This window comes from Solea solea, chromosome 18, assembly GCF_958295425.1.
Source record: "Solea solea chromosome 18, fSolSol10.1, whole genome shotgun sequence".
Lineage (NCBI taxonomy): Eukaryota > Metazoa > Chordata > Actinopteri > Pleuronectiformes > Soleidae > Solea > Solea solea.
Genome location: NC_081151.1, coordinates 1,589,142 through 1,601,138, shown reverse-complemented (window position 1 = coordinate 1,601,138; position 11,997 = coordinate 1,589,142). Strand labels below are relative to the sequence as shown.

Here is an 11,997-nt window from a genome sequence, read left to right as displayed (position 1 = left end):
CTGAAATAGAAACGCGGTCATGAAGAAGAAGGTGTGTGTGTGACGGAGAGAATGTGTAGAGGTAGATGAGCAATGAGCAGAATGACACTGGAATAACACCTCGTAAATAACTATGAAGTAACACCATAGTATTTTACCCCAACTCTTCCTTATAATGATTGTGTGTATTCAGAAACATTTAAGCCTATTGGAAGTATCGTGTGTATATAAAAAAATCTTATTTTTGAAGAAATACCAGACGCTGTCGCTGGTTCTGCCCTAAATTTAAGTGAAACATATTATTATATTACCAACACAGGTGGTGGTGGTGTAAAATGACTGGCTGGAGATTGGTAAACGGGGAGTTAAAGCTTAAAAAATGCGTGAGCGAAACACCTGAAGAACATTATAGTGAAATGTGACTGAACGACACGTCAGATGGAGGCACCGCTGTCTTTAAACTGACATAGAATCACCAAACTATTCAAAATACGAATTACTCAACAATCTCAAACAATACATAAACTGACACTTTAAAAAATATATATATAGGTACATAAATTGTACCTATAAGGCCACAATGGACCAGGTTCATGTATGAACCAGCATTTCCTCATTTCCTTAGATGTCGATGGAAACTTTGTTGATAATCTGCTACGCCTGAGATTTAAATCCTTAATTCCTACAATTACTTACACACAGTGATTTGGTGCCAGGGACTTTAACAGGATATAAAAAAAGACCTTAAATGCACCAGCACTGCAAGTTTAAACAGTGAGTGATTGCAAAGTCTCCATACAGAATGATGGAGTTTATTGTAAAAAAATAAAAATATGTACGACTTGGCAACAGAATGTAGACTAAAAAAACACATAAACCTAGGTCTTAATGTGTAAGGATGTTAACACTGTCAAAGATTAGTCAATCAGATTGTGGGAGGTAGAAACTGGAGTTTGTGAGCTGCTCACTCTCCCACACCAAAGTCCATAGAGAAAATCAGAAAAAATACTTTGAAAAACTCTGTATGAAATGTTGTTGTAGACGTGTAAACATGGTTCACAGCTTTTTTAACAGAAGCCTTTGTGAACCCTGATTCTGGTAGGCCCAAGTCATAATAGCCACGTGTGTATGTGTGATGTTAAATTGGTTCTCCAGCCATGTCCACCAGGGCTCACACAGCACACACAAATGTGTGTGTGTGTGTGATTGAACCCTTCGAGCTCGAAAAAACAAATCTTTTAAAAACTCATGTCAAACATCGCATCTCCTTCTTCGTGTGGTGTCATATTTGTTAACACTTAACCACTCTGTCTGTCTTTTAAGGGGGATTCATTCAAACCACTGAGTCCTTGTTGCAGCTTCCAGACTGGTGTCTCTGTTCACCGAGCAGCGTAGTGGATTCTGGGAGGATTCGGACAGATATCTGTGCATTTTGGTTTCTTTCCTAATGTGTGATTGAGCGTGTGTGTGTGTGTGTGTGTCTCAGCAGTTGAGTATGGGTCTGTTTCTATCCTGTCGGAACGGGAACGCAGGGCTGTCAGAGTCGGCTTTCCCTCGGTGGGGCCCCAGTGTAGCCACAGCCTGGAAAACAACATGCACACGCTGTTAGACTGCTGATGATTCCAGCACAGACAAAAGACACAAAAGTGATAGTTCAGGTATTGACTGCTGGTCCCCAGCTTGAGATACAGAGGCTTGCAGTCAGCAGGATCATAAGGAAAAACTGATTTTAGCCAATAACACGAAGCTCACCTAATAAAATCTATGTCAGCTTATATCTACGGTATCTTACGAATATGTCCCCTGCTTTGTTTTTACACACCTTCCTGATGGCTGTCCAGTCCTCCAGGATGTCCAAGTCAGGGAGCATATAAACTATATATGGGCGTGGACAGGGTTAAGGAAAGTTCAATAGCAGCAGTATGAGTGTGATCAGTGATGGAGGTGTTAACAGTAAAAGGATATCAGACACCACAGACGGTCTTCTCCTCTTCTTGTCTGGACTTAAAGCGTCTCTCCTCTTCTTCCTCCCGGACAACTCATCGTTCCACAGTTCTGACAGAAAAATTTTTAAAGTACAAGTATTGAACATGAGGTGGCTTTAAAGTAGCACGAGTTAAAATGAGTCACAACGGGACACAATTATCATGACTGTGTTGAGTGTGCATTACCCGATGTGATGTCTATGCTCTGTCTGTCCTCCTCCAGCCTCCTGATCTTCTCCTCCAGTTCACTCTGAACTGTATCAAACAGCAGCAGCTTCTCACTCTACACACACACAACACAACACAACACAACATGTAAAACAATAGTTAGATACAAATATACAGTAAATAGAGTGAAGTGTGTGGACTGTAGTACTCAAGTAAATTCATGCTAAGTTGAAAACTGTAAATTAACTCTAGAGAATCTGGATTGGCAGTGATTCTGGAGGTCGATCCATTTATTAGCAGGAGATTATGGGGTGTTATGGTGATACGTTCCAATACCCACAGGTGTCAGGTTGTCTGTGGCTAAGTGGCTAAGGTAAGAGGGACAGAGGCAGGGCGGGGCAGTGGGTTAGGATGTTGAAATTATGGATGTGCAGTATGACAACTGTGTGTCTTTCTTTGACAGGTGTTGTGTGGGCTGGATGCCACTCAGGACCCTTTCACTGTATTAAGAGGATACGTTGTACAAATGGTAAGAAAACTTCTTCTTCTTCTTCTTTAGGCATTTATATGAGATGTGTAGGGTAAGGTATCAGGTAATGCATTAACTAAAGAGAGATACGTATGTGTGTGTGTGTGTGTGTGTGTGTGTTACCAACCTCCCAGTGCTGGCATGCTGCCTGGATCTCACACTGATACTTGTTCTTTACAGACTCCAAACATAACTCTCTGTAGATACCTGACAGAGAGAGAGAGAGAGAGAGAGAGAGGGGAGGGGGGGGAGAGAAAGACAACAGTGTGTGTGATTTAATACGCACCACCTCTAATCACCACATTTTTTTGGCATAAACACTGACCTTAGTCCTCATGGAGACCAAAACCTGCTCCTAACTGTTTAGGGCTAAAATTTTAACTGTGGTAAAGTTAAGGTTAAGTGTTTACTGGTTATGGTTAAGGTTAAGGTTAGAGATATTGGAAGTCAATGCAGAGTACTAAGAAGAATAGCTGTGCAAACCTCTGTGTGTGTGTGCATGTATTTATATCACTGTGAGGTCCAAAATACTTACAAACCTATCTTTGTGGGGACATTGTGTCTGGGGCTCTTTCAGGATTAAGACCTGGTTTTAGGTTAAGGGTTAGGCACTTAGTTGTAGGGAGAGCATTATGTCTATGATGTGTACTGTGTTGAATTTACCTGCCACTTTGGTGCGAACCTGCATGTTCTCCAGCAGCACAGCCAGAGGATCCAGATATTCTGCTGCCCGACCAGCCTCCACTTCTGTTAACTTACTATTCACTTGACTGAGACGCTCACGATACAGCCTGCACACAGACACAGTTATATAAGTATCGGAACAACTCATTTATTATTTGTGATTTTCTTTTGTATTCCAGTGTCTTACTGGTCTTTGAGATCAGTGAACTGTTTCTCCAGGTTGGACATTTCATCCAGACACTCCACTCTCCTCCGCTCACAGTCCTCCTCGTCCATTTCTGGAACAACGTGAAACAGGTAAGGTGTTATGTAGTAAAAATAGAGTTGCTCCTGGTAATAGTAAACACTAATATAAACAGCTAATATATACAAACACAATCATTACCAGGAAGAAAAAACATTTCAGCCATTCACTCTTGCTTATTCTTAATATATAACTAATATGACTGTAATAGTAATGTTCCTCTAGTTTCCTTCTCACCTGAGCTGTCTCCATCCTCGGAGACAGTGGAGGTGTCAGAATCCTCCTCCTCTGAAGTGGTCGCCTCCTGGTCGTGATCTTCTACCTCCATCTCTTCTGCTGTACTCTCCTTCTTCTCCCGGTCACGGTGCAGTGGCATGATGTCCAACTTACTTCAGACTTCCTAGTGTTAGAGAAAAAGACAATGTCAGCCTCTTTTGACAAAGAAAAGCTTGAAAGCCTTGGAGCACATTCACACTTTACTATATTTTGATGGACATCCTGCAGTGGGGTTGAGCTCTGTGAGTGCTTTCTCTTTTTCCTCCTGCTTTTACATCCGGAGCTTTCATGAGTGCATAATGCATCATAATGCATGTTTTCCTTAATGCATGGTTATAGCTCATGTGTTTTCCTCCGCCTGAATGTAACTGCGTTGTGTGCATTAGAGTTGCAAAGTGATGTTATGCAATTGTCATTTTACACTTGATACATGAGCGGTATGAGCGTTTCAACATTAACCATCATTAATAATCATCATATGACCATCAGCAAAAAAATAAATAATTACTTGATAGATCAAAGAAACTACAAATAATTACAACTTACTATTTGGTGAATAAATTATTTTTGTTTCATTCACTTTGTTTTATTTGTGGGATTACTGAAAGATGATTTTAGAGTTGTACATTGACTGCATTTCAACATGGATTTTTCATCCACTTGACTAAACACTATGTAGTGTAGAGGTGAGGTACTCTGCTAAATTCTATGCATAGTGATTTATATTCACTTTTTAATCACCTTTGTCTTTGATCTCATTAAATGCTCTTACATCAACTCGGGAAAACAATAGACCATTAAATAAGTAGAAGGGGTCACAAAATATAGTTTCAAGTCAAACTAATTCACGCAAAGCTGATTGTGGAATCTAGAAAGTCTTCTTATGAATAATTTACCCATAAAAGAAAAACATTAACTAATCGGTCAACATTACGTTAGCGCGTTAGCAAATCAGTGGTTCTATAGCAAGCATTAAATAAACGCTTTTTAATGACAGAAAAGGGAAATAAGTGGAATATTAAAACACAACTCACAAGATTAGTGTGTTCAGCTTCTGTTGAAACAATTAAACCAAACCAATCTCGAAGACGATGAGCTTAATCGTGTTCCCTTCCTTCGGTAACTATTCTACTCGTGTCTCGGCTAAGCTAAAAACAACAGATAGGCGGTCTTACGTGTGCAGGGAACTGTAGTTTTATTTTTCTCTGATATTCATATCATTTACCCTTTAGCAACAACCGCGAACTACGCTACCCAGAATACACCGCGTCACTTTGAGGCGGAGAGTTCGAGTGAAGCTGTCGAGAGGCGTTCAAAAGTCTAACACAAGTAAACGTGTAAACACCTTAAATGTCAGAAATATATCTGTATATCTCGTAATACCACGCGCACACGATATATTTAAAACTGATAACACTTTTTGTTGATATTGTAAAACTAATTTGACGTTGAATTTCTCTGCTATCCATTAATTTGTTTTCCCCTCCCCGCCATGATGTTTTCTAAGTGAACGGCGGAGCTAGCCGAGCAGCTAGTTGAGCCGTCAGGTTGTTGTGGTAGGGAGGTGCAGTGGATGGATGCTTTACGCCGCTACGCCTCGCAGATTTGTCTTAGTTTAAACAGAATGCGTGCTCGCCAACACAATTATATATTGGTCCATATACCCCGCCCTGTTGCGGCGAAGTCATAATTCGTAACGTTAATAAATGCTCCAAGAGTAGCGGCGTCCGTAACAGTTTGAAGATTAACGTTAGCTGGGGCTGTGGAAGCGGCTACACCGCTAGCTCCTTCTTGCTGTCTACCGTCGCAGTCTTGTGCCTCCTGCCTCAGGAATGTTTTCCAAAAAGCCTCATGGGGACGTTAAAAAATCAACACAGAAAGTGTTGGACCCAAAGAAGGACGTGCTGACGAGGCTCAAACATCTTAGAATTGTCATAGGTAAGTTTGAAATGCTTATCAAGCAGATCGACATCTACGTGACAGGCTGTGCCTGTGAGGAATGCCACACCAAACTCCTCTTAAAAATCACGACATTCAAAGTTACCTTGGGTGTAAAGCAATACACGCACTTTACAACAGACCTTTAAAACATTTTTCATTTTCCATCATCCCTTCATCACTTAGGGAGAATACTCCGTGGTCACAGAGAGGAATTTGTTTGTGCTTGTTTCCATTTTTAAAGTTACTGCTGTTTCTCGTCTTCATGACAACGACCATAATCTGTGCCATTTATGAACAAGACAATAAGAATGAAGCAGACAAGTAATTACTGTAGGATCATTCAGAGTCAAAACAACATCTAATCAAATCTTAAATGTGTAAAAAAAACATTTTTATGAACATCTGTGCATGATGTGTTTATATTTGCAGGGGTTGTTGTATAAAACATTCTTCATGTACAGTTATAGCTTTTGTAGACATGGAAAACAGTTTTGAAAGACATGCTTCATGTTGTGTGTAAATAATAGAATCTTTTCATAGTGGTGTTTGACTAAGGAAGTATTGATATTAAGGTGGTGATGCAGCATCCAGTTAGACTGTTGTGATTTATCCAACCTTGAATTAATCTGGGCGTTTTTATAAATTGCTGCAACACTCTACAGTAAACACAGAAAAGAAACACCACAAGGTAGTGATAATAAAGACATTTGTGTGTTTTGTGTATATATTTCTCCGTCTAACACACTAGCTCTCACACATCACATCGACACACTGACCTAAGAGGGAAATAGCCTCTATGATTTCCTCCCTATGTCCAGTACAGTAGCACAACTTCCTGTTTCTTTTGTATGAGCTTCTGGCCTCTCTCTCTTTGAATCTCTCTCTGTGAGTGAGTGTGTGAGGGAGGGAGACAGAGAATGGGTGTGCCCCTTCATTGTGCTCCATAGGGAACTTAAGGCCTTGATAACAATCACAGACATGCAAACACAAACATGTAGTGACATTGTGATATTGCTCAGACACATTAGCTAACCACACAGTTTTAATGATCGTGTTGTCAAACCTCTACTTAAATCAAATGCATGCGAGCATTGCTAATCGCTGCACTAATAGGAAATCATAACCAGATTAATGTCACTGGAGTGTTGGTGTTGTTTATGTGTAGGATTTCATAGTTTTCACATAAGCATCATTTAATAATGCAGTTTTATTTATTCTTAATCAAGAACTGTCACGACCAATGTTGACCTTTGCCACAGTCGCAAATAAGAGTAACGATCACTCACATAATCCGCAAACACTTGAAAAATAAACATCCTGACATGCACATTTTCATATGTAAACCTGCAAATTAACTCTTGTTAACCTGCAATATGCAATAAAGCTGCAGTTCAATAATTATTTCCAGTCATGTACGGACTATTTCAGGGGTTCCCATAAGGTGGCCCACAGGCCAGTTCTGGCCCACAGAGGCCAAATGTGTGTCCTGCACTTACTCTTTGGTCCTCAAAGTCTTCATGGACTACACGATTTTCTAAACAACATTGAACTCTAAGACTTTTGCAACTTTAATTGTGGCCCCTATTGGTTTTAATGCTGTTTAGAATTATAGTTTATAATCAGAACAGGCCTGGAGGCCACCTTTCGGGAACACCTGAATTAGTTTGTACATGACTGGAAATAATTATTGCACTGCAGCTATTTAGTTTTTTGTAATCCCTTTGATGCAACCAGGTTATTAAGTATGTTGATAGAAAATTAAGGAATTTAATTCCGTAAGGAATATGTTTTTTGTTCTTTTATATGGTACAGTATTTATAGAATATAGTTCTAGTCTGGTTAAAAAGAAACACTAAGTCATCATGACATGATGGTTATACATGAGGTTATTGCATAACACCTTTCAAAAGTTTTAGGCATTAAAAGTGAGGTCAAGTGGCTTAAAAAAAATCATTTATCACTTAAATGCACACAAACCCTTAATCAAATCTATACAACTGTAACCACTCATTGTCTTTATATCAGCGTCAGTTCTGCTTGCTGCACTTTTTGCCCTTGGTTTTCTCAGCCAATAGGTTTTCCAAACATCTTGGACAACTTGCCACAGTTATTCTTTGGAGTGACACTATGACGAGTGCATCTGTCTCCTGTCAAGAATCTAAACACTGAATGTGTCTAAAACCTTTGCACCATATTGTATATTTGGTTATTATGGATCTAGCGTCCAGCACTATACCATTGCATTGCCCTTGCGTGGGAAGATTAAGTAAATAATATGGCTGTTTTTAAATACATAATACATGTCATGTCGTGTGTTTGTGTTTAATTGTATAGCCTAATATCCTGTGTGCTCCGGGGGGGGAGTACATTTCTGTTTGGCCTCTGAACTATCGTGGTTGTATTTTCAGTTTGAAAACATTTTATCTCTGTGTCGGAGTCAGTGTGTCTGCCTCCTCATAATGACAGCCACTGGTGCTGAGATACAGATTTAGTCCAGAACACACTTTGGTAAACTTCCGATCCTTCACAAGAGAATGTATCTTAACCTGTGCCTGGGAGCCAGACCTGTCTGCGAGCTTTCTCTTTAGTGGCGTGACATTACACAAGTGTGTTTACAGGAGCCAGATGCTGCAGTGAGGTTATTTTACACAATGTACTTCCTGTGATGAGATGTCAGAAATGTGTGGTTTCAACAACAGGTCACAGTATCTTTAGGTGTTATAGACAGATGCAGTTTCTCACTTTTACAGTACATCTGTGTTTTAACCCCAGAAGACAATGTAGTTGAGTCTCTGTGTGTTAGTGAAGTCTTTATTTCCGCTCTTATTTTCCAGAAAATGCGGAACCATCCGAGCTGAAACAGTTATTTGACCTGCACTACTCCCATATCTACTATGTCTTCTTTGAAAACTTTGTCACCATTGAGGCCAGCCTCAAGCAAAAAGGTACATTTCATTACTCTTCAAAGTAGACAACAAAGCTGTAACGGGACATGCAAGGCAAAGCAATAAATGCTCGCTAATGAAGCAGCATTATTATTATTGTTATGTTGTCCTTGAGGTCTGTGTTTAATTTTGCACTATTTTTGGAGAGTAAAGATTTGACCTTATTTCAGGTCATAAATCGCAGAGGGAGGAGCTGGACTCAATCCTCTTCATCTTTGAGGTAATGAAATATCAAAATGGATGTCTAGATCAGAGTGCTGCATACTGTTGAATAGTATCTTTTTCCTACAGTGTTCAATGAACAATAACCTTTAATGTAATGTGTACAGCAGTATTTTATTGGAGTATGGCTTCTAATTAATCTCACCGAGATGTGCGATATTGGACTTCAGGCAACAAGTCACTTACTGTAATAATAAAAAGGCAACATTAATGTCAGTAGTGGTTACTGGCAAAACACCAGTGAAAGACGGGGCACTTCTCCTCAGAGCTGCTACTGTTTCATAATAAGCTTCTCTGCATACAAAACACAGTTGAAATAAAGATGTTTATTATTCCATTATTAAGTCATTTGTGTCTGTGATTCCTGTACACTGTCTTGCACAGTACCACAGCATCAGGTGGCACTGACCTCAGACCAAGACTGCTGCCATTTTGCAATGCTTAGAACGGAGTGGTGCTTAGAGTCCTGAAGATAAGAGTGTGAGCATGAGTGTTGCCGATGCCCATGTGTCCCCCCACACTATAAACACTCCTTTAAAGTCAGAACAGGCCAAGGCACTAGGAAAGTGACAGCCCAGACAAAAGAATGTGCCTAATATAGGCTCTCCTTGATGGGTGGAGAATAAACGGGATTTATGGAACCACTGATTACTTTAGAATGTCACACTGACGTAAATCTGTGTTAAGAGTTTTTAGACCAGTTATACCAGTAATGAAACTGTAAAGTTCACAGAAGGCCAAAATATAACTCACTTGTAAAACATGTATTTCAACTAATTCTACTTATTTTATCTTAATTGAATTTTTCCGCCAACAGAAAATCCTCCAGCTCTTGCCAGAGAGAATCCAGAGCAGGTGGCAGTTCCACAGCATCGGTAAATCACACACTTCTTCAAACGTGTTGCACATAATGTAGAGCAGTTTAGATTAGACCAGAAAACCATGTGTTATTGAATCTAGAGTGCCAGAACACAGCACAGACATACAGGCATGTTGTTGTGCTATAGTTTTGAATGACCTGGCAGATGTGTTCTTCTTTTCTCAGGGCTGATTCTTAAGAAGCTGTTACACACGGGGAACTCTTTAAAGGTACTGCTCTGTTAACTGCAGTAGGTGTCAATCATAGCGCCTACATTCTAATCCTCTGGCCTCTCAAGAGGATATGCACACTGTCTACTTCTCAATCTTTCCCTAGAAATCTTTATTTTGAGAGAAAACATCAACACTGTAAATAGATAACATTACTTTGTTTTCTTATACTTCTTTTCTCGTTGTCATTAATGCAGATCCGCCGTGAAGGCGTGCGCTTGTTCCTGTTGTGGATGCAGGCGTTACAGAATTATGCAGAGCGGGAGCAGCTCTGTATGTTTGCCTGTTTGATTCCCGGCTTCCCGGCTCCGCTCTGCCACGGATCACCACGCACCCTGGACACTCTGATCAACCCGCCGCTGACTTTGACAGAGAGTTAGTACAGTAAACACACGGTGGAGTCAAATGATAAATGAGCTCACCATTAAATAATATTATTATTAAAAAGATTTATTTAGTTCAACAATTAAGCTTGGATAAAAAACGGAAACCCATCCATTTTTACTTGGATGACATCATGGCAGCAACTTTGCACTATTCATGTGTAATATTGTCACTCCTCCCCTGCAGTTCAGGTGACCCCGGAAGAGATCACTCCACTGGTTCCTCCTCAGTCAGGTGACAAGAACCAGGAAGACCTTACTGCCTACTTCCTAGAAGCCCTACTGAAATACATGGTAAACCAGGTATTATGAGTATTTCTTACTAACACCACTAACATGTTTTCACACATCCTGATGCTTTATTAATGACACTAAAGCTAAGCACACGTCACATAACACACAGTTACTGACATTTATCGAGTGTCACTGACTCCCTCAGATAACTTTCATCCCTTACTGAGCTTTTTTTCTTCTTCTACTTCCTCCTCCCGCTGCCACATACACACAAGCATTCACTCATGAACGCGCTGATAACATTCTCCCCTAAAACAATGGCGCTCTTCTCCACTTGACCCCATTTTGTGTATGTAATGCTCTCTGAATAACTCACAATTGTGTCTGTGTGTGTGTGGCCACTAGGCCAAGTCTCTAGAGTGGCGTTGTAAAGACAACCATGAACGGGGCTTCAGCTTCCTCTTTGGTCACTTCAGGAAGTTTTACCTTCCTCACATCTTTCCCAACTTTGCCATGGAAACCAGCCTCTACAACCCCATACTGGGTCAGTGCGATTAAATCCACCTCCATTACCGTGACACTGTAAATCTGTGTCAACGATTTAAAGGTTTCCCTCTTCTCCTTTTTAGACGTGCCTCCGATGCGTCCTAAGCCGTACTACAGTGTGGTTCGTAGAGAGCCGGACAGTGGGGAGACACTGTACTGCACCAGGGAGAGCTTCCTTCAGGCCCGTGTCATCTTCATACGCTGGCTGGTTTCCTTCTGGCTGGAGCCACGACCCAACACACAAACACATATCCCAGGAACAGAGGGAGAAATTGTCCCCAAGAACATACAGGTGATCCACCAATATTGACCTCATGTAGAACGATATATAATAATAATTGAGAGTCTTAGTTTTCTCATCTTACCTTATTGTTACTCTTGACCTCCAGCGAGCAGCAGCTGGCCTGGCAGCTCGTTCTGTAGGCAGCTCAGACGACAGTGTTGGAGGTAGCAGTCACTTGGAAGGTAGCAGTGGTCCCTCCGGGCCAGGTGGAGGCAGCATGGGGCTGTCCGGAGGGCCAGGGATGGGAAATGAGCCTGAGCAGAGCCACTCCAACACATCTACGCTGACTGAGAGGGAACCCAGCTCCTCCTCACTCTGCTCCATCGATGAAGAGCAGCTGACAGACATGGAAGTGGTGAGGAGAGTGCTGACCAACTCCAGAACCAACGTCAACTTCATCACAGAGATCTTCAGACAGGTGAATGACAAATAACAGTCTTAGCATGTCAACAGGCGGAGTTTGAAAGTGAAGCTGAATTACTTACCTGT

General features: G+C 40.9%; 2 protein-coding genes across 8 annotated transcripts in view; one reads left to right on the top strand and one right to left on the bottom strand.

The window, feature by feature from the left end:
* Window positions 1–1,435: 1,435 nt before the first annotated feature.
* On the bottom strand, window positions 1,436–5,043 carry brms1la (BRMS1 like transcriptional repressor a). Of its 2 annotated transcripts, none has more exons than XM_058615345.1 (8): window positions 4,900–5,043; window positions 3,827–3,989; window positions 3,533–3,623; window positions 3,325–3,452; window positions 2,789–2,868; window positions 2,151–2,247; window positions 1,802–2,034; window positions 1,436–1,560 (listed from the first exon to the last, which is right to left on the bottom strand). In XM_058615345.1, the coding sequence occupies exons 2-7, from the start codon at window positions 3,963–3,965 to the stop codon at window positions 1,877–1,879; spliced, it is 693 nt and encodes a 230-aa protein (XP_058471328.1). In that variant the 5' UTR covers window positions 3,966–3,989; window positions 4,900–5,043; the 3' UTR covers window positions 1,436–1,560; window positions 1,802–1,876. The 2 variants fall into 2 exon arrangements, with proteins under 2 accessions (XP_058471328.1, XP_058471327.1); XM_058615344.1 differs by having other exon boundaries at window positions 3,827–3,985; window positions 4,900–5,042.
* Window positions 5,044–5,207: 164 nt separating this feature from the next.
* Window positions 5,208–11,997, top strand: part of ralgapa1 (Ral GTPase activating protein catalytic subunit alpha 1) — a 54,306-nt gene continuing 47,516 nt past the window's right edge. For 2 of the 6 annotated variants that reach the window (XM_058615334.1, XM_058615336.1), the window contains exons 1-10: window positions 5,208–5,803; window positions 8,641–8,751; window positions 8,922–8,971; window positions 9,791–9,848; window positions 10,019–10,062; window positions 10,260–10,437; window positions 10,633–10,748; window positions 11,085–11,223; window positions 11,309–11,517; window positions 11,615–11,926. In XM_058615334.1, the coding sequence (XP_058471317.1) occupies window positions 5,698–5,803; window positions 8,641–8,751; window positions 8,922–8,971; window positions 9,791–9,848; window positions 10,019–10,062; window positions 10,260–10,437; window positions 10,633–10,748; window positions 11,085–11,223; window positions 11,309–11,517; window positions 11,615–11,926 (1,323 nt within the window). In that variant the 5' untranslated portion in view covers window positions 5,208–5,697. The remainder of the gene's footprint in view (window positions 5,804–8,640; window positions 8,752–8,921; window positions 8,972–9,790; window positions 9,849–10,018; window positions 10,063–10,259; window positions 10,438–10,632; window positions 10,749–11,084; window positions 11,224–11,308; window positions 11,518–11,614; window positions 11,927–11,997) is intronic. The other 4 variants (XM_058615335.1, XM_058615337.1, XM_058615338.1 and 1 more) reach the window with 4 other exon arrangements.

Excerpts from the sequence above, each read along its gene's own strand:
- brms1la (XM_058615345.1), bottom strand. The coding sequence starts at position 3,965 with ATGCCACTGCACCGTGACCGGGAGAAGAAGGAGAGTACAGCAGAAGAG. Across the intron at positions 3,624-3,826 it reads CGAGGATGGAGACAGCTCAG|AAATGGACGAGGAGGACTGT; the intron begins GTGAGAAGGAAA and ends ACGTTGTTCCAG. Across the intron at positions 3,453-3,532 it reads TTCACTGATCTCAAAGACCA|GCTGTATCGTGAGCGTCTCA; the intron begins GTAAGACACTGG and ends GTCTGTGTGCAG.